Source organism: Podarcis pityusensis, assembly GCF_964106645.2.
Source record: "Podarcis pityusensis genome assembly, chromosome: 3".
NCBI lineage: Eukaryota > Metazoa > Chordata > Lepidosauria > Squamata > Lacertidae > Podarcis > Podarcis pityusensis.
The window spans coordinates 83,458,876-83,480,852 of NC_138026.1; the positions used below are offsets into that span (position 1 = coordinate 83,458,876).

General features: G+C 43.6%; 1 protein-coding gene across 1 annotated transcript in view; it reads left to right on the top strand.

Annotated features, from left to right (window-relative positions):
- Nucleotides 1-21,977, top strand: part of RASGRP3 (RAS guanyl releasing protein 3) — a 52,168-nt gene that overhangs the window by 17,432 nt on the left and 12,759 nt on the right. Inside the window, exons 4-14 of the mRNA XM_080997713.1 lie at nucleotides 2,939-3,140; nucleotides 4,239-4,341; nucleotides 5,181-5,243; nucleotides 5,785-5,916; nucleotides 6,960-7,107; nucleotides 8,542-8,715; nucleotides 10,075-10,191; nucleotides 10,711-10,986; nucleotides 16,245-16,322; nucleotides 17,532-17,648; nucleotides 19,881-19,996. Of these exons, the coding sequence (XP_080853839.1) occupies nucleotides 3,071-3,140; nucleotides 4,239-4,341; nucleotides 5,181-5,243; nucleotides 5,785-5,916; nucleotides 6,960-7,107; nucleotides 8,542-8,715; nucleotides 10,075-10,191; nucleotides 10,711-10,986; nucleotides 16,245-16,322; nucleotides 17,532-17,648; nucleotides 19,881-19,996 (1,394 nt within the window). The 5' untranslated portion in view covers nucleotides 2,939-3,070. The remainder of the gene's footprint in view (nucleotides 1-2,938; nucleotides 3,141-4,238; nucleotides 4,342-5,180; nucleotides 5,244-5,784; nucleotides 5,917-6,959; nucleotides 7,108-8,541; nucleotides 8,716-10,074; nucleotides 10,192-10,710; nucleotides 10,987-16,244; nucleotides 16,323-17,531; nucleotides 17,649-19,880; nucleotides 19,997-21,977) is intronic.

The following is a 21,977-nucleotide window of genomic DNA, read 5'->3' on the forward strand; positions in this document are numbered from 1 at the left end:
CCTCTAGCATCTCGCCAGCACCTGACACAAAAGGCAGCTGCCCTACTCTGTCTAACAGTAGGGCTGCCCCTGGAGAGCTCCCATTGCTGTCAGTAGTGTTGATTACATTATGAGGAACTATTGCCTGGTGCTCTGTTCCCTCCACATGTCTGCATCACTTGGAAGACATTTTTTAAAAGTTTTTTTTAAAATAAAATAAAAAGTTGCTGCTTAAACATGGGCTACGTTTTCCTTATTTTTAGCAGCTGAGTATTTCTCACCGTTCCATTGCAGTTGGAGTACCTATGTACCCTCCTAACAATCTGATGAACAGCAAAAATCTATTGCATACGAGCTGCAAACAAATGATTTTCACTAATTTATTGTAGTTGAGTGTTCTGGATTGAGACCTTGATGTGTGTGTTTGCGTGAACTATTCCTTTTGTTCCATTTCAATGAAAATCTCCTCCCCTCCCCACAGCTTCCAGTAGCCCAGATAGGAAAAATATATTTGCACACTTTGGGAAAATATATCATAGCAAACAACAGCTTTGGGGGGCAGTTTTCATTGGGGGAAGCATCAAGGAGGAAAGGGTCAATTCCCCTACCCTGTGCCACAGTCCCGATCCAGATCAACCCATCCCACCAACAGCTGCTCTTTGTAAACTTTTGTGAGTGGAGATGTAGTCACATATTTCTTTTGTCATGTCTAGTTTGGCCCTCAGATCCTTTGAGCTGATGATGCTCAGGATTCAACCTGGGACCATCTACAACCAAAGCATGCCCTCTGCCACTCTTCTGAGAATGGACATTCCTTAGTGGTAGAACATCTCCTTCATATGTAGAAGGTCCCAGGTTCAATCCCAAGCATTGCTAGGTAGGATTAGGAGAGACCCTTGCCTTGAAACCCTGGAGAGCTGCTGCCAGTCAGTGTAACTGATACTCCGCTAGATGGGCCATTATAGGGTTGCCATATATCCTCTTTTTCCAGGACAAGTCCTCTTTTCCATGGGTATGCAAAATGAAAGTCGTCATAGGAGATCCATAGTTAAAAACTGGCAAATGTGTCCTCTTTTTTGCTCTTCAAAATATGGCAACCCTAGCACCAATAAAGATGACATTGTATACCATATTATATAAGGCAGCTTGCTACACTGAGCCGTCCTGCATCTTTAACTGTTGTGAAACAGAGGATCTGATTTTGTACAACATTTCTGACCCTAGCTTCCAAAGCAGCACTTAGCAAAGAATAAATGAAGGGAAAGGAGCCAGGCTTGGTTGATTTTTGCCCAAAACAGAGCCTTACATTTACATGTTCAGGGGGAGTGCTCTAACCACTAGCATCTCCTTCCCCTTTGCCAGTTACTAAGAGGTTAGATCTAAGATTGCAGTCCTTAGCAAGGGCATATTAAAATGTGTTATCTCCCCATCACTACTTATTTTTCTGTGGTTTTTGGCCTTTCCCTCTATTCGATGCTGTCTCTACAGTGTATGAGCTCCTCTGTGATTTGTACATGTTTTTGTTTTGTTTTTTTACCGAGTAAGTGGAATTCCATGAGAGAGGGAGAATGGACAACCCGTCAGCAGCAGCAGCAGGCCAGGAATGTGTGAAGTGGCAGCTCCCACTTAGGAGTTGCTAGAAACAACACATGGATTTTCCATTCAGCTGGAGGCTGATAATGTCTTTGCTGCAATTGGGGAGATGAATGGGCAGTAGAAAGAAAACACTCCTGAGCACCAGGAACAAAACACTATAGGCAGAGATCAAGACATAAAGCAAAATAACACAGTCCTGCTAGATTGCTGGAAAAGGTGCTGTGCAAAATCGAGGCACTGAATATGTAGCAATGTAGGCCCCCGTCCCCAAGAACTAAGCCAGTCCCAAAGCCAGGAACAATCTTACAGGTGGAAATTCCTGGCTGTCCTTTTGGTACTCACAGCCTGTACTTTTATGTGTGTGAGACAGAACAACCTGAAGGTTGCCAACTTTTCTCCTGCCTGGGATCCCACAACTTTTAACAGCTGCTTAATGAGCAAAAATATAGCAGGCAAAGCTTCTCCTGTCTGTTACACTATCAGAAGTTTTGCTTACTAAATTTCTGGTTCTCCCATCACATTGCTCTTAAAGTCACAGTCCTGCCAGGGTGGGGGAAGCTGGCAATCCTACCTGAATGGTATAGCTCAGGTGTGGGGAACCTCTGTCCCATGGACCTGTGGCCCTCAGGGTTCTCCTCAGGCCATGGCCACTCTCCCCAAGCCCCAGATGGGCATCTGCGGGGACTCTTGGGGGAGGGCAAACTAAAACACTGAAAGGAGGAGCAGTCTAGTTTCTTGCAAATGAATTGAAATGAGAAGGATAGTGCCTGCACATTTTTCCTGATATGTCAGGTTTTACAAATGCTAGCAACTTACTCAAAAGAAAGAAAGAAAGAAGAGCTTTTTTAAAATACTGAGATTAAGATTGGGGAAGGGTTTCACTTCCCCTGGCCCTCCCCCTCCCCGCAGCCACTGTGCTCCCCAGCCCCAATCTGCAAGTGCTTTTGCCCGACTGGAATATGTTCACAAACTGTGATAATGCCTCTTGCTTACTTAGATGGAGAGGGAGATTTGAAGCCATAATGGAGGCTACTCTCAAAAGGTACAAGTCATATCTGTTGCCACACTGACTTTTGGTCCTGTCCTTGCCTGCGATCGGCATGTGGCCTCTGGAACGTTGCCTACGAGAGAATACAGCCCTCAGTCTGAAAAAGGTTCCTTGCTCCTGGTGTAGATATATAAACAAGAAGAGCTGGTTCTGCTGAGAAGTTGCATTTCACTTCTTGTATGGGCATATTATTAATTATTATTATCATCATCATCATCATCATCTTTAAAAAGATGAGCTGAACCATAAATGTTTGGCCCACATATAAAACTGCAGTCTGGTTCTCTCTCCTCCCCACCTTATTTCTTTTTCCAGTTTTCTGGTGAAGTGGTACAGATAATGCAACTGACAGACATCTAATGGAGCCTCGGTTGCCACTGCTGCCACCGCTGCTGCCCTTCTCTGATGTGGTGGAAGTGTATTCGTTCTTTTAACAATTAAAGGACGATGGGGTCCAATACACTTGGGAAAGCCGCAACGTTGGATGAACTTTTAAGCACCTGCATTAAAATGTTCGGTATGAGTCTTCCTTTTTCCCCAAGTCCATCATAAGCTTTTGTGAACTCACTTTGTCGGATCTGACAAAATGGCCTTGAGTCCATGAAAGCTTATGCCATAAAAAAAGTGCTTAGTCTTTTCAGGTGCCACAAGAGACCCTTGAATGGTCTAGTAAAAATGTAATTCATCCTAGTAGAGATTTTGGTCTCTTGAGTAGGTGGGTTTCCCCTCCCCTGAAATAATGCTGCATGTGTGCTATTGGCACATGTATAATCATAGTAATCTGGATGTGGTTATTTTGGGGGGGAGGGGAGGAAGATGGGAAATCCTGAGGTGGACTATGAAGTTGCTGAGCCTATGCAAAGTCAACCCATTGCCAAACAAGAAAAGGGGGGGGGGGAATTAACAAGATGCTGCTTGGGGCTGGATGTGAATGGGTTGAATGCTGCAAAGTCAGCTGAGTTTGTTTGTTCGTTTGTTTGTTTGTTTTAAAGAAAAAAGTTAGGATAAGAAAATGTTAGTTTGGACAATGGATTGGAAGAGAGACGTTATAAAATATTTAGCAAGACTAATCGAGGGTTTGTAGAACTGTTATTATCTTGATCCTTTTCACACATTTCATTCTTCCTGCATAAAGGAAACTTCTGTGTATCGTTTGTAGTGTTTTCTTTGTTGCATGTTTGCTGAGAGGGATAGTGGCATGATCAACTGCTGTGGTAAAAAGGATACTCTCACCTCAGTTGAAATGTTGCAGAACATGCTGTTTCTTACACAAATATTACCACTGTGTAGGGAAAATGTAATGTGTGAAGCAACCTTCAAGACATGAAGGCACAAAATGCTCCCGAGGTTAAAATCGTGTCACCTTGGAAAAACAGCTGGTGTACACACATCCTTATACTGATATCATGGGTGAGTTATTCTTTCTTTATAAATGTGCTCATCTCACTGCTAATGATAGTAAGCTATATTTTTTTTACCTTTCCTAATATCACTTTAGAAAGTGTGTGTGTATGAGAGAGATGTCCATTTGACTTTTTAATGTGCCTATTTTTACATGGTACCATTCATTAATGCACGTTATCCACCTTGGAATGTTATATATCTGTTTTTGCAGATCACAGAGGGGAACTGAGCAACAGTCATCTGCCACGAACCTTCCTTTTAATGCACCGATGGTATCTACCATCCACAGAACTGGCAGGAAAACTTCTCTCCCTATATCCTTTTGGATACTCTATTTATTGAATAGTAGTTACTTGTATGATTTCAGTGTAGATAGCTTTTTAGCAATGAACTTGAATAATCTTGGATTTTCTCCTTTGACTTCAAACTGGTCATCATTGGAAGGAATGGTGTATACACCATTGTATGCATTCTATACATTATAGAATGGCTATTTTGGAAAGACTTGCTGTATTGCTGGAGACTAATGGCCAATGTTAGCAGTGGGTCAAATTAATTGGCCTCCTGTATTCTAGACATTTTCTTGGTGACTTTTTCATTATTCTGTTTGGTTTATCTTATTTAAAATACTCCTGTCCACACTTCCATCACAATATGGCACCAAGACAGGGTATAATAAAAATATAATATACTTGCAAAACCAAGTGCTGTGTTGAATATACAGTGGTGCCTCGCAAGACGAAATTAATCCGTTCCGCGAGTGTCTTCGTCTAGCGGTTTTTTCGTCTTGCGAAGCAATGCTATTAGCGGTTTAGCGGCTATTAAAGGCTTATCGGCTTAGCGGATTAGCTGCTAAAAGGCTATTAAAGGCTTAGCGGCTTAGATAAAGGGGGGGGGAGCGGAAAAAAAAAATCTCAAGACTCGCAAGACATTTTCGTCTTGCGAAGCAAGCCCATAGGGAAATTCGTCCTGCGAAGCAACTCAAAAACAGAAAACCCTTTCGTCTAGCGGGTTTTCCGTCTTGCGAGGCATTCGTCTTGCAGGGCACCACTGTAGTGTTTATCATTTTATCAAGTGCTTAATTGAACAAGAAAATGGAACCTTAGAAAGCCACTGAAACCAAAAGGCATGGCTTTTTCTTTAACTAAGCTACATATAGAGCTGCTAGTGGGGAAAACTGCAGTGAAATTCGCTTAAAAATCTGCTACTTCATGAGGTAAATGCAATTTTGCTCCACTTGGAAGTTTGTATGTTTTCTGAATAATTAAAAAAACACTTTGTGTCCTCTTTTGAAAACCTGCTTTTGCTCCCACGCCTTTGTGGTGGTTAATTTCAGTAGATACATTTTATTAGAACTTCACATATTATTAAAATCAGTAGAATTTAGAGGAGAACAACTCAGAATTCTGATGATTTTAATATGGATGTGCTCCCCCCCCCCATTTGTTTACACCACCCCAAGATTTCTGTGCTAGGTGGTATAGAAATGTTTTGAGAGACTATAAATGTTTGCATGGCAGGGAAAGCTTTCATGGTTAGGGATCATCCCATCATTACCCCAGTGTGTGATGGATGAACCCACACCCAAAGGACTACTGCCGCCAGTGCAATTCAAGGCCCAAAGTTCTCTCCAACCGAGCTGTCAATTCATTTGATTTAAGGGAGGCTCATTTCCCAAAAGGTGGAGTAAGTTAGGCTTTTAGCACAAAGTTGCTCCATGGCTTGATATCTAAATAACTCTGCTGTCATGATTTCAGATACTGGATTTTGGAATTTCCTGCAGAATTCAATCTGGACCTTGGTTTGGTTCGTCTGACTGAGGAGTTTCAAGAACTAGCCAGCCACCTAGGTTATGAAGAGCACATCCATCTTATTGATATCTCTAGCATGTAAGGATTACCATCTGTGAGGACTGATTATTCAGCCAGGACTAGTAAGATTGAATATTGATATTGACAGCCGTGGCAAAACAGCAAAAAGGGTAAAGGAGGTGGGAGAGAACAATAATTAGGTAACTTGTCATCCCAGTACTGATCATTGTAACATTTTTTAAAATTCCTCTTCTTGTTCTTTGTGGTGTTATTTTTTTTATTAGAAAAAAGCCACTAGTTAAAATAAATACAAAATTTGGAACGTGTCTCTCTGATGTGTAATGAAGTAGAACTCTGTGTTTGCTACTTCAGTTGACTGCTATTAGCAATGATAACTAAATTGACTCACCAGGTTCAGAAGTAATATATGTCTGAATGCCATTTGCTGGGGACAAACAAGAAAGAAAGAAAGAGAGCTGTTGCCTTCATGCCCTGGATTTGTGCACCACCTGGAGGAAGGACCAGGCCAGCCAGCAGCAGCAGCTGTTGAGGTGGCACAGGAGAGACACCATTACTCTCCTGTCTTCCCAACACAATGAGCCTCTGGCGCTTACCGAGAGGGAAGAGGGAGTTGTGGGGAACTTGGCCCACTGCAGCAAATTGTAAAGGAGCCAGTCTGACACTTGCTGCCATTCATGGCATGGGACAAAGCTCCTCACCCCTCCACTCTCACTATGCATTCACCCATGTCTGCTGTGTTGGAAAGACAGGAGAGCAATGGTGCCCCCCATACACACACTGCCTCACTGGCTGCTACTGACATCGACTACCATTAGAAACTGAGGTGCTGGATGTAATGGGCCCTTGTTCTGATCCAACAGCTATTCTTACAGACTCGTCTTCAGAAAGTTTCAAAACAGTTCTCTGTTTAGGTAAGACATAGCTAAATTGGTTTTTATTTCCTTTTTTGTGGAACATCTAAATTGAAGGAGATATCACTGTTTGACTTCACACAAACAAAATGCAGGGTTTTTTTGGCAGTGCCATCACTGGGTTCTAGTTCCATGTTTGTATTATTGGGTGTCAGATCCTGAAAGTGGCTTCATCATTCTTTCTTGCAGTCCCTCTTATGACTGGATGAGGAGAGTCACACAAAGGAAAAAACCTTCCAAGAAGGGAAAAGCTTGTTTGCTGTTTGATCACCTGGAACCCATTGAGCTTGCCGAGCACCTCACTTTTCTGGAGCATAAATCTTTCAGAAGGATCTCGGTAAGAAGCCTACAATTTCTTACGGCACTTGGGCTTTACAGCTCCTATTGCCCATTTCCATGACTCTGGATATACATTACATCAAATCTCAAACCACGTAACACCACGTGCATTACTTCCCCCAACGATTTCTGGCAACTGTAGCTGTAGAGCCACAATTCCCAGCACCTTTAACAAATTACATTCCCTGGGATTCTTTGAGTGAAGTCAAGATATTTAAATGCGCTTTAAATGAATGGTGTGTATACAGCCTCAGTGCTGGCTGATCCGTGTCTACTCATTGCTTGTTGGATGTAGCATTCTGGGGTCATCAGTGCAGTGCCTGTAGGCACCCTTATTTTTCCTTCCACCCACAAAACCTGTTACACCTTCCCTGCCCCCATGCTTACTTCTCCCTTCATTGTGATGTGGAAAGAGTGGTTATCTTACCACTACCTTCACCTTGAAAAGCACCTAAAGGTGAAAGAGGAAGTAAGAACAGCAGTGCTCTTTTCTACTTCTTCTTTCGGCTTGGTGCACTTTTCAAGGTTTAGTTTGGCACCTGATGCGCTGAACAGAAAGGGGAATGACTGAAAGTGTAAGATGGAAAGGAGAGTGATGTAGGAGACATGGGGAGGAAAAACAGAATGATTGTGAGACGGCTGTCAGAAATGGGGGTGCTACAGGAGTTGGGGGATATTGTGTCTATGAGAGAGGAGGTGTGCATATGCAAACACACAAACTGGATCCAGTAAAGTAGATCCTGTTGAAATTGCTTATTTTTTAATGAGTTTCCCCCTCCAAATCACCTACAAATCACAGGTCACATGTGTCCCATTAACTGAGCCATGAAAATAATGGATCGGATGCTTTCCAGCACTACTGTGATAAAAAAAATATGGATCCAAAACACAGATCCTTAAAGATCTGCATAGTTTTTACAAGGGAACTGCTTAGAACCACCATCAAATCATCAGGCACCTTTGTGTCTACAGACGTTTTCTGTATTTCATTGGTGGTTTTGTTGGCATCCTTTGTAAACAAATGGGGAAGTTCCATGAGGATCTAATGTCTTGGATCAAGGTGTTCGTGCTGCTTGCTGCTGGCAAGCTGCAGATCTGTGGGTGGGATTCAGCTAATGAGTCCCATAAGTGTAAGCCCTGCACAAGGACTTCTGCTTATGCTCAGGTTTCATTTTTGAAAAGAAATATTGCAAAGATACCACAAGGCTTCACTGTGTTTCCTCATCCAAACAGAAATGAAAGCTAGTAGTGCTCCCTGTCCTTCAAGGATGCGCAGTGTTCATCAAACAATAATTAAATTATGTGCACTGAGGACTTTTTTTTTTAAAGGTCAGATTTCCTAAGTTATAGATCTTATCAGGGAATGTTGATCTACTCCAGTATATGTCCTTTTTGTGGTTTAGAAAAGCCATATAACAATGAATTTGTCTAGTTTACAGATTATCAGAGCTATGTGATCCATGGTTGCCTGGAGAACAACCCAACTCTGGAAAGATCAATCGCTTTATTTAATGGCATCTCCAAGTGGGTCCAGTTGATGGTCCTTAGCAAACCAACCCCTCAGCAAAGGGCAGAAGTAATCACAAAATTCATCAATGTTGCACAGGTAATAATGACCTTGGAATGAAATACTGTGGTATGGAGGTCCAAAATAAAGAGGGTATGTAGGAAGCCCAGATACAGTGTTCATAGTAAGGATTATGTTTACATTCTGTTTATCCCAGTGTTACTCCAGGTATCTTGATATTGTTCCTAATATAAATGGCTAGTTGGGAAGGGGTGGGGAAGGCAACAAACAGTGCTGGTGGCAAAGGACATCCTTTTCTTGTACCTCTGTAAATTATTGACTGTGAAAGGGATTTGCTGTTGTAAATTCTTGCTGTAGATTTGTTGTATATCAAAGATATTGTTCTCCTGTATTAAAATTTTCCAGTGCAAAAACTTCCACTCTAGCCAATCAAATCTTTTCTCTGCATAGAGAAAATAAGTGCTGCCTATTTGATTATTATCAACTTGTTAAGCCTTTCTGCTATGATAGCTGTCCAGTTTTGGATGCTTTGAACCTTAGAGTAAGAGATCTGTACCTAAATGGGCTATAATTACCATTTCAGCTTCTGCTCATGCCTTTTGTAACAACTTAATTGTAGCTATGGCATTATTATGCATATTAATTGTTGAACTATGCATTCTTCAATTTTCTTATAAAATACAGTGGTGAATCCTACTGTCATGGGTGATTTATTGTTCATAAGGTTTATATTAGTTTTGTTTGCTTCTTGATAGGAACTTCTAAAATATTTGATTCAAGATTAGAGGATTTTGGTAATATTATTCCAGCTAAGAATTCATCATTTACACATTTAGGTGGGTTTGGGGATGTCCCAGTAAAGTTCATTTATTAATATCTCTACTAGGATAGTTTGAAGAGAGAAAAAAGAAATTCAGTTTGGCAAACAATTTTTTGCCCTTCATTTTTAACATAGTTCTCATCAGGCACCATGCCAACAGTCAAGAGCTATTATTCTAGGCCTTGCACATTGGAACAAATAACTATAAGGTAAAAGGGTAAAGGACCCCTGGGTGGTTAAGTCCAGTCAAAGGTGACTATGGGGTTGTGGCGCTCATCTTGCTTTCCGGCCAAGGAAGCTGGCGTTTGTCCACAGACAGCTTTCTGGGTCATGTGGCCAGCATGACTTAACCGCTACTGGTGCACAGAGGACTGTGACGAGTGCCAGAGCACACGGAAGTGCCGTTTACCTTCCTGCCGCAACAGTACCTATTTATTTACTTGCACTGGCATGCTTTCGAACTGCTAGGTTGGCAGGACCTTTGCTTGTTATTATCAGTTGGATTATCTAGTAAGCGTGTGTATGATTGCAGATAGAGCCATACATTTGGCTTGTTAGAACAATGAAACAGGTAACATTTCATCAACAAGTAAGCAATGTGTCTAATTTCTCTACAGAAACTTCTTCATCTTCAAAATTTCAATACCCTGATGGCTGTTGTGGGAGGACTAAGCCATAGCTCTATTTCACGTCTCAAAGAAACTCATTCTCACCTTTCCTCAGAAGTTTCAAAGGTATGACAGCACCTTTCTTGTAATGGACTCAACGTCTGTGTAAATATTATATAGAGGAACATGAGCAAACTCAAATGTAATCTTTCAAAAAGATGTCCTTTCTTACTGGAATAAGGGAGACTGAGAACAAGTGAAGGTGCCTCATACTGAGTCAGGCCTTTGGCCCATCTAGCCCAGTCTGTTTATTAGCAGCATCTCACCAACATCTTGGGCAGGATTCTTTCCCACCCCACTATCTCTTTTTTAACTGGAGGTTCTGGTGATTGAACTTGGACTTCCTGCATGCAAACTATGTGAACTCCTTCTGAGCTATGATCTTTCCTCAAAAATGTGCTGGAAGAAATCGTGTGAGTTGCTTCTGTTATTGGATCATGCCCCTCACCACCATTCCCCCCCCCCCAGGAAAAGGTTTCCAGTCCTCCCAGTATGATTTTCCTAAGCGCTGCCTCTTTAAGATAAATCAAAGCAATGTTAAGGATGCTTTTGCGGAGTTTTGCTTCTTCTATACCTTGTTTACAGGACTGGAACGAAATGACCGAGCTAGTCTCTTCCAATGGGAACTACTGCAGCTACCGCAAAGCTTTTGCTGATTGTGTTGGCTTCAAAATCCCAATCTTAGGAGTCCACCTGAAGGACCTGATAGCTGTTCATGTCGTCTTTCCAGACTGGATCAATGAGAACAAAGTCAACATAGTAAAAATGCAGCAGCTTTCAGTCACCTTGAGTGAGCTGGTTTCCCTGCAGACTGCTTCTCACCATCTTGAGCCAAACATGGATTTAATTAACCTGCTAACAGTAAGTTCCGTTAAATTTGAATTTGAAAACATTCCTTTTCCTTCCATCACTGTCTCCTTGAGGGCAAGGAGGAGATGTAAAAGGCAGGGGTGAATTTGTTAGACTTACTAATAGAACAGATTGCACATTTTCTGGAAAAAAAACCCAAATAAATTAGAGAGAAATAAAAATGATAAAGACGTGAGAATATTCAGATACCAGCTAGGTGGGAGTTAACCTGCAAAGAGACTTACTTCATTTCTTCAAATACTTCATTTTACGTTGTAGATTATTCATTTCACAACTTTGATGAACAATTTGCACACATAATTTATCCTTGTCGTATGATAAAATAAATTCACACCCTCTGCTGAATGTGCACTGATATTGGCCTGGTTTGTACAACATGGTAAACCAAACTATGGCTTCCAGTTCATGGTTAGTAAGGAGAGAACTGAACCACAAGCCTGGGTTTGGGCAACACACTAAGCCAAAGCTTAATGGCCCCTCAGGATTTTATTCAAGTTGGCATCCCTGCATATGCCCCTCCACACACATGCACACAAGTAGCAGCACTGCTGCATAGCTTGCTTATTAAAATTCTTTCAGCCTTTTTTTAAAGTCTTAATTTGTGTGTCACAGCAATGGGGCAGGGCAGGGAATGAATATTGAAAGCTACATAACAGAACAATAAACAAATTTGGGTGTACTCTCTCTGTTTTCTTTCACACAATTATTTTTGCAGGCACACATTTTCCCTTCTGAACCACAACGTTAGCTGAAGCTCCTTTAATACAACTCACAGTTTGGCACATCTCCATGCCAATACTGAAGTGAAGGGCAGCGAGGCAGCCTCCATGGCCAGGAGAGGGTCTGATCCTCCCTGGGATCTTGTGGGGTCTCACAAGCTCACATGGCCCTTTAAAGGGTCTGGCCACCCAGCATCATGTTCTCTCTCCAACTTGTCCTGTGACTCAGCGTTCACATTCTCAGCATTCTTTCTCCAGCAATGGCTGACCAGAAAGATTCATAAGCATGAAGATGCAATTGTGATATCCACCCCATGCAGTTGGTTCTCATAGTTAGGTAGCCAGAGAGATCCAGCTTTAATAGGGAGGGTGTCCATGTGGCTGTTGTAGCTGGAAGCCAAGAGAACTCTTTCCATATTAAAAAATAAATATTTTATGTTCAGCATCTGAATGTCAGTTGATAGCAAAGGAACAGATTATTATCTTTGTAACATTTCCACCTCTGCTCTCACACTGTAAGGTAAAAGGTAAAGGGACCCCTGACCGTTAGGTCCAGTTGTGGCCAACTCTGGGGTTGCGGCGCTCATCTCACTTTATTGGCTGAGGGAGCCGGAATACAGCTTCCGGGTCATGTGGCCAGCATGACAAAGCCGCTTCTGGCGAACCAGAGCAGCGCACGGAAACGCTGTTTACCTTCCCACTGAAGCGGTACCTATTTATCTACTTGCACTTTGATGTGCTTTCAAACTGCTAGGTTGGCAGGGCTCTCACACTGTAGTACAGTATAAATAACAGCTCAGAAGCAGCCTTCTGCAGCTTGCCCAAATGGGCTCAATTCAGATTATGAGGAGCGCTGTATTTTACACTCTTGTTTCCTCTGGAATCCTTGGTCCAGTTTTATATCTGGATATTTGGTATTCTTCCATTCTATTCTTTGCTCATATAAATACATTGAAACTTTCCCCACCCTGATAGATACGGCTGCAGCAAAATAACAAGATGACTGAAGGGGAAAGTGGGCTGCAGGAAGATTGCATGCAGTTCACGTCACTGCAGCAGTCTGAACATTGGCAGCAGCTGTTGGTGTTGACGTGCGCTTTGCTGAATTTTATATAATTCAATCTGTATAAGGAGCTGAAGTGCAAAATGGGCTTCTTTCAGCTTTGCTAAAGCATTAGTGAGAGCAAACCTCGTATCTCCTATAGCAAAATACAGAGAAGCTTCCCTGGAGGATTCTTGCCCTGATAATTTGTTGCAGTTATTGTTTACATTTTCAGGACTGCAATAATAATAATTATAATTATAATAAATTTTAAGACACTCAAGGCCATTCTTTCAGAGACTCATTAGAAAACTGCCACTGCCTGTCCTATAATCAAAACTAATCAGTTTTAGCATTGAGGCGGCATTGCAGAAGTAATGTCCACTGCAGCTGGTACAACATGCAGGCCTCCATCCCTGTGTCTAGTGGGGCTGTGGGTTCGGATCAACACGAGCTACTTCAAAACTTACAGTGTTTAAAGACATAGCCTGGGATTCAAAGAAACACTTCAGGGAATAAGGGTTGTGCAGTGGGATCTTTATTCAACCACCTTTGAAATGGAAGCACCCTGAAATGGATGGGACTTGGGACTTTTGGATTAGCATATTTCCCTTTTCTACCTTCATGACCCATTAGCATACCAGGAAGCTAGCCTGGCTATTCCAGGAATTCGAATCCTTGCTTAGATTTTAACACTTGCTGTATCCAGAAATTAGAAGGGTCTTGGCTTCCTACTCCCCACCCCAAACTCAGAACAGTATTATTTAGAATAAGTGAATTTAAGGCTGTTGTCCCTTGGCCCTAAATCAGAAACAAAGGATGTAAATGTGTTTTTTTTCTCACATTCATCTCTTGTTTTCCTTGCACTTTCTACCCTTCCCCTTCGCTTGTTCCATCGCAGCTGTCAAACGTCTGATTGAAAGCAGTTTGAGGCAGGGCTCCATGTTGTTTTGCTTAGGTGGTGCACTATACAACCAATAAATGAATTAACAGTTATAATTAGTGTGGAAAGTGGCGGTACACTGAAGCACAGAACAATAGTTTGTATGCTGTGGTCTGTACCAACTCTGAAACTATGCAAATATCTGGAAAGCCCCAGGTGCTTTTACAGTCTGTGAAAACTGTGGTGAATACGTTCTTTTTAATCAGACTGAAACTAACTCAGATAAGTCACTTTTAAATATAAAATCTGTACAAAGGACAAAGCAGGGCATGTTGGAGCTGCTGCTGCTCTGTATGAGAGTGAGGCACATAGATTCCTATCAACTAGAAAAGGGACACACTTCTCCACAGAATGACTCTAGGTGGAAATATGAGACCCGCAAAATCATGTAGTACTCAGGCCATACTGTTCCTCAGGGTCAAGGGGCTCGTGTGTTCAGCTTCCCTATTGCAAAATGCAGTGACCTGTCCCTTCTTCCTGTCAATTTTCTGATTAGTGGTACCTTTTTGTGTGGAAGCCTTGGTAGAACAGTGCTGAGAGAGGCTGCTCTGGAAGCTGGAAAGCCAGCCTCCCTCTCCTTTTCCAACAGGGGCAGCTTTGAAGATTGGCTCAATTATTTATTTTTACCTAATGTGAAGAGAAACCAAGGTGAGCAAAAGGGGGGGAAATGCAATTTATGCAGCACAGCAGTAGCCCTAGGAGTCACATGATCAGCTTTAGGACTGATCCAAGATACTCAGCTGAGGGCAGAAAAGATAAATGGTGCTTTATTTCCTTGCTGGTTGGGGCTGAAGAGACCTTGTAGCTCAAAACATCTAGAGGACACCAGACTGGTGAAGGTGGATAATTATTTTTACAGATACCTCCCCCTTTTCAACATCTAGGACTTGTTCGCAGCTTACAATGATGAAAATATAAACAAAAACCTCAAAAATTTAATACCTCAGGGGTTTAAACAAAGAACATAGAACATTTTAAAACATCAGAAAAGCATTCATGATGCAAAGTCCTCCTGAAATAAAACAATGTTAACCAGGCATCTGGAACTCAGGAAAAAGAGTTTGACAGAGTTGGGATCACAGAACTGAAAGCATAACTTCAAGTTCTCATTGATATAAGTCATGCATCTGGTCCATGGTGGACCACTAATAGTGTTCCCCCAGATGATCTCAGTGATTGACTTGGAGTGTACAGAGTAAGACAGTCTTTGGGGTGTCTTGACCTAAGTTATTCAGGGCTTTGTACAAGAACCTTGAACCTGACCTAGTAGCAGGTGGGTGTCATGTGTTGCTGTTAGTCTTTCCCCTTCACTAGTCTAGCTGCAGCATTCTGCATTAGCTGGAGCTTCTGGATCAGACCCAAAGGCAGTGCCATGTTGTGATCCAGCCTATGCAGCTCTCGTGTTCTTATTGCACAATGAATTTTGGGGAATGGCCCTGTGGTCAGTGAAAGGGAGACCCGAATCCTCTGACTTTTAACAGTTGTGTGGAAAGGGGAATTTCTGCAGGTGCAGCCCTTTGCACCCCTTGTCAATCTGTCCCACCAAAATTCCTTCTGCTGCACAACTGTCAAAGATAGCAGATCACCATCCTCCTTTCAATATGATCGTTGTGATTTTATGCTTTGAATATTACCTGATGCTGAAGCAGATGTGTGGGTCAATTTCTGTTCTGTGTCGTGATTTATGTTTATGAACAGTGCTTTTTTCTGAGGGAACGCAGGGGTACGCATACCCCTAAACATTTTGTGAATCTAAGTTTGGCCTCATTGAGGGGCAGTATTTCAATATGAGTGGGAAAATGAGAGTACCCCTTTAAAAAAATTGAGAAAATAAGCACTGTTTGTGAGTATTGAGATTTGTTTGCAAATGTAAGGTTTTGCGCTGGGGCAAAAAGCAAGCAGGAAGAAAAGTAGCCGGACTTGGACTACGTTCAGGAGATAGCAACCTTGGTGTTATCTCCACCAAAAACTGTGGCATTCAGTACAGTTTCTATACAAAACAGCCTCTGTTTCTTCTCATGTTTGCAGTTGCAAACAAACACTATCTGGAACTGCACAGAGGCCTTGCAGCAGAAAAATCATGGGTGGGGAAAGGATCAAGCACCCCAGACCCCCCAGGGGCATAGGAAGGGGGGTGCAGGGGTTGCAGTCCACCCCAAGTGTCACCCTGAGGGGGGGTGACAAAATGGCGGGCAGCACTCACTGCGGGTCCTGCAGCACACCTGAGCCATATGTCTCGGGCATCCGCAGGCTCCGTGCTGTCTGCCTGCTGCCTCTCCCCCGGCTGTAGAGGGGCCAAGGGCGCACGCGCGCAGCTGGGTCATTAGCCCCACCCCTGTGGGTGGTTGGCACCCCGCCCCAGGTGCCGAAGAGGTTTCCTACACCACTGCCCAGACTCTCCCCCCACAACTGTGTCTGTTGAAAAATTGTAATCTTCTGAAGCCGTTGGAGTTATGTTTCTCTTATTTTGTTACACTTCTTTAGTTGCACCCCAGTAATTAAAATAATGCTTTTATTATTATTATTATTTTGGTTTGACTCTTAGCTTTCCCTGGATCTCTACCACACAGAAGATGATATTTATAAGCTCTCACTGGTGCTCGAGCCAAGGACTTCAAAATCAGTATGTAACTTTTTAGGGTTTAGGAGTGTTATAACTTTGTAATATACTTGGGTTTTTTTTAGTAATATTTACTTTCTTATTTATTTAAGAAATGCTTATCTGTCAGGAAGATCCAGCACTACTCCCCCCCCCCCTAATTAATATTCACAGCAGGATGGGAGGGAATGCAAAATGATCCGAAGGGACCTTATCTTACTTTTGTTTGAGAAATTGGGGAGGGGGAAATGTTGGAAGTAAAATTGCATTGCTGCATATGCAATTGAAAAATGAAATGTGCTTCCTGCTTCAGAAGTTTTGCCGTTTTTGATTGTCGATACTTTTTGTTTATTTATTGCATATTCACCTGTGCCCAACACTCTAGAGGAGAATGTCACTGATTATTCATTGATTACCAGGCACCCTGGACAGTGATGGCATTGTTGAAGGTCACTGCCTTGTTGCCGTTTCATTCTTCCATTGTAGTAATATGCAAAGGAATCGGAGAGAGAAGGAAACAGAGTCACATTGTTAAAAAACAAACAGACACAGGGCGGGATTCAACCAAGCGGTTTCTGTAGTGCAGCAGAGGCTTTCCCGCCTCTCCTCCCCCCATTGCCAGTTGGAGGGGGGACCCAGGAGAGCACTTGGGGTGGGGGAGTGGAGATCATTCTGTCAGGCAAGCAGAAACACTTGTGCCGATGGAACAATCATATTAGTGTGATGTTGTATCTTCACTGCAGCCATTCCTTCTGGTGCAACGTTATCTTCACTTGTGATCTATTTCTTAGACTAGAACTTAAGTATTGCACTACTATAAGGGGTAATGACTTATAGCCTATATCTCATGTGAAAGTTGAAACACAACTTTGGACTCGCTCTGCAGCAAGCTGCGCATCCTTTAAGAAGTTATGTGCTGAAGTTCTCACCCTGGGCCAGCAGGGGGATACTGTAGATAGTTTTCACTCAGGTCCACATATGCAAATAAGGGATTGAAAGTGACGTTCAGTGATTGGATAGTTACAGAAAATGGTTACTGTTGCGTTCTAGTGGAGCTCTATATAAGGAGGCTGGCTGAACCCTTCAGTTCAGTTCTGTTCTGGCCTGTGAATAAACAAGAGCTGTTTGAAGAATCGCTGTGTCGTCTAATATGTTCACCCACAACTTAACAGAAGTCACCCACAACTTCATTCACAGTGAGTCCTAAAAATGCTTTTTTATTTTCTTTGTTAGCAGCCTACCTCTCCAACAACCCCTAACAAGACAGTGGTGCCACTTGAATGGGCGTCCGGAGTCATACCGAAACCTGACCCGAACCTTATTAACAAACACATCCAAAAACTAGTTGATGTAAGTATTTGAGAGAGTGCTCAGAATGACTTGTGTGGCTGCTCAAGGTATACATGGGTGTCAGGCAGGTGCGGGAAACCTTTGGCCTGCTAGATGTTGCTGAACTACAACTCCTGTCATCCCTGGCGAGGCTTATCAGGGCTGATGAGAGTTGTAGTTGAGCAGCACCTAGAGGGCCAAAGGTTCCCCACTCCTGGCGTCAGTGAAGGATTAGGGATGCAGTCCCTCAACATGCATAGGATTGTCTAGCATAGTATGTGAATGTGCTGGTGCAGGCTTAAAACGTAAAGCACAGTTTTACAAGTTGAAAAACTTACTTCCTGTTATTATATTTGAAAATCAATCAATTCCAGTGGTATGAGCTATGACTGGCAAATCGGTCATGGGATGTGCATGTTCTTAGGGCTGCTTCACAAGCAAGAATATGCTACATAGGTAGAAAGCCATATAGAAACCATGGGCATGTGCTGTTGTGCATAGGTTCACTTCAGCACATGTGGTATCTACACCTCTCTCACCATAAATCAGAGGCAATGTATATTGCTTTCGCAGGTAGTGTATGTGGTGTGACATATACTGCACCCCATATACTGGCATATACTGACCCAGAACTGCATCATATGCCTTCAGCCTATAGATGCTGCCACTATACAATTATATCTTCCCATCATATGCACTCATGACAAACAGATGTGTGTGCATGTTCATCACATGTGATGGTGTGCACATGATAAACATAAAGTTCTTTTTAGACAGAATCTAAATTCATGTGGGAAATCATGCCTAAAGCACACTGTGGAAGTGAGGACTAATGCACCCTATAATTATCACTCTACAGGGTCCAATAGGTCTAATTGGCTACAAACATTGTCAAAGAGGAGTCAATTTCAGGTGGCAATTCCATCTGCACTGAGGTGCCAAGGTGCCTTCTGGTCAAACTTCTAGGCAGCTGGCCAGAAGCATTGTCGGCAGGAAGGAGTTCCAGGACTTCTGTGCTGAGATCCAGATCTCCTCCCCTTTCCCCAAACCTAGAAGCTTAAGTTTTTTTGTTTTTGTTTTTACTTCTCGCAGGGGTGATGAACCTGTGGTCCTTCCGATGTAGTTAAACTACAACTCCCATCATCGCTAGCCTTGGTCATGCTTTCTGGGGCTGCTGGGAATTGGATCCAACACCTACCAGAGGACCACAGGCTCCCTACCTTATAGGGTGGCTTGGTGCTCTAGGTGAGATCCCAGCCCTGACATCTTAATTTGCCCAGAAGCATCTATACATATACAGTGGTACCTCTGGTTACGTACTTAATTCGTTCCAGAGGTCTGTTCTTAACCTGAAACTGTTCTTAACCTGAAGCACCACTTTAGCTAATGGGGCCTCCCGCTGCTGCCACACCGCTGCTGCACAATTTCTGTTCTCATCCTGAAGCAAAGTTCTTAACCCGAGGTACTATTTCTGGGTTAGCGGAGTGTGTAACCTGAAGCGTATGTAACCCGAGGTACCACTGTAAATTGGCATGTGCAATTTTTTCTGCAAATCTGGATCTGGGCTCCAAATTCTTTAAGGATCTAACCGTATCTCTGGCAGCATGTATGAACTGCAGCTCCTTTATTACAAACCCCCACCATTAACAACCCCCAATCACCCTGCGGGGTTGGAAAGCGCAGTATTTAAAATCCATAATGAATATATAAATGTATTTACCTTTCTGTTGGTGGGCCTTTAAGCAGAAGTTCACTTACTCCGCAGCTGACCTACAGAGTCCTCACCAATAGGATCCAGGGATCAGGTCCAAATTACCTCTGAGTAAATGTGAAGGTTTATCTTTCATCCTCGGTTGCACAGAGTACCACATTGTTGGTGTCACCTCTGATAAGGCCCTGCTCCTGGTAGACTCCTGCTCAACTCAAGTCAGCAAGGACACCCAGAGTAGGATCTTAGATTGGTGAATGAAGTGCACAGGAGAGTATATATTGGGGAAGGGGGAGGTGTGTTTTCATTTAGTGGTTAGTTGAATCATCTTTCAGTATGATACAGACATATCAGTTCTTGATATGAATCAGTTGTTAGAAGCTGGTTTTTGCTTTAAGATATTGGGCATATAGTACCTGACCTTCAGTAATGTTCTTCATTTAATGGTTGCTATCATTATACTTGGCTTTGATTTTAAGGGAAATTATGTTGTCATAATCTATTGCTCTTTACTTTACATTGTATAATTTTCTTGCATTTTTCAGTCTGTTTTTAGGAACTATGACCATGACCATGATGGCTACATCTCTCAAGAAGACTTTGAAAGCATTGCAGCTAATTTCCCTTTCCTGGATTCGTTCTGCGTATTAGACAAAGATCAGTAAGTGGTCTTGCTCCTGTTATGGTTTTGCAGTGCAACCTTCTGCAAGTTTACTCAGAGGTGGCTCCCTACTGTGGTTCAGTGGAGATTACTATCAAATAAGTGTGCATAGAATTGAAGCCTTAATTTAGAAGTGTCAAGAAACAAACAGAAATTACTTAAGTTTGTTTTAATTTATACCCAGCCATATCCAGAATGACCAGGTGGGTGTTGGCGTTTCCTTCTCTCACTCAGAATCTAAAGGGCCCATGGAACGAGCGATTAATATTCCCATTTTACATGTGAGAGTGACCACACAGTGCAAGCTGTTTAGTTCAGGGTCCAAACTCAGGTTCTGATGCACATAGGTGAATCAGAAGTGCTTAAGGGATTGTGGCCACATAGGTAGAACTTACCATAAATAGAAAGGAAAAAGGATGAGCAATACTCGCAGAATGCCTGTTATTACACCTGGGTTGTTCCTACCCTACCATTCCAAGTGGGACAGTTTTCCACTCATACAAGTGGAGTTTCCCTTCCTTTTTTACCGCCGGGAAGAATTTGGGAACCCTGTGGAGTAGATTGAGGGACTGCAGGAGGGAAAAGAAAGTCCCATTGTGCTCGTGAAAGTCTATTTGCGCAGCATTGGATATAACCCGCTGAATATTTCATGAAACTCTGCATCATACGTAAGTGTCAGAGCTGCTTCCAGATCCTAGCTCACAGAGGATCACGCTAGCCAGCGATCATTAAATAAAAGTCTTTATTGAGTTACAGTTTCCATTCTCAAGCTGCTGCGTGCAACTCTACGTCTCATGGTTAGATCGGCGAAGCTCCATCTGAGTCTCCGCCCCTTGTACACCAACTTAATATCCTAGCCTTGCTCCACCTTTTCCGCCTGACTGTTCTTCTCTGGGTCCCTCTGCCCCCCGGGGTCTCTTCCTTCCAGGATTCCTCTGACGCTGACGCTGACCCCCCTGACTCTTCTCCCTCCTTTCGGCGGGCTTTAGGACCTGGCTCCCTTTCCGGGCTGCCTACTGCGCCACCTTCCTGTGCATTTGAACTTGGCACTCGCGCCCAACCTTCCACCTTCCGTCTGACCGTTTCTTCGCTTCCCGATGGAGGTGTGGCCACTCCTGACTCGTGCCCTCCCCCCTGTTGTGAGCTGCCAGCGCTTGATCCCTGGCGCCCTTCCTCTTCCCTGCTCTCTGGCGGTGACGCTGGTCCTGATTTCCAACTGCTCCCCTCTGAGTCCCCTCTGGCTCTATCTTCCTGGGGTGTCCCCCTAGTCTCCCCCCTTGCCCTGGCCACTGGTGCTCCTTTCTGTGAATCTTCTGATTCACTGGAAAGACTCGGAGATCTCGGGTCGTCGTCATCACTCATCTTTTCTTCTGCCTCCTCTCCCTCGCTCTCTGTTTCCTCCCTTGCCCTTGCCTCTGCTCCTGAACCCCTGACATCCATCCCCCCCTCGAAGCCCCCTCTTCCCCCCTCCCCTCCTTCCGGTGCGGGATCTGGGTGCTGCCGTGTCAGGGGGACGAATGTCGGATACAGTTCGCTTCCCGTGGCTGGCCGCCATCCGAAGTCTTCCGGTTCTTCCTCCCTGCTCTCGTTGACGACGGTCACCTCCGCTTCCATCTCTGTGCCGCCGTGCTCGAAACCCGGGTCGTCCCCGAAAACGTCCATGTCCGTCTCTCCCTCGTTGCCTTCTGGAGACGTTGCTCGTCCTGGACCCTCCAGCCACCTTCTGCGGAACTGCTCCTCTGGTCGATCATCCCACCAATACGAGGGTTCTGAAGCAGATCCCGAGGGTGACCCCTCCGGGGAACGGGCATCTCGTGTCGGTTCGTCGTCCGAGTTGAACCCCCGGAACGTGCTGGCTGAAAGCGTGGGCGTGAAAAGCCAGTCGTCGAAAAAGTCTGCTGGCATTGGCCTATGTGGGAAGAGGGCATGAAACTCTTCTTTGAGCAGAGGTTCGTCTAAAGCGTAGCCCGGCACCCAGCTG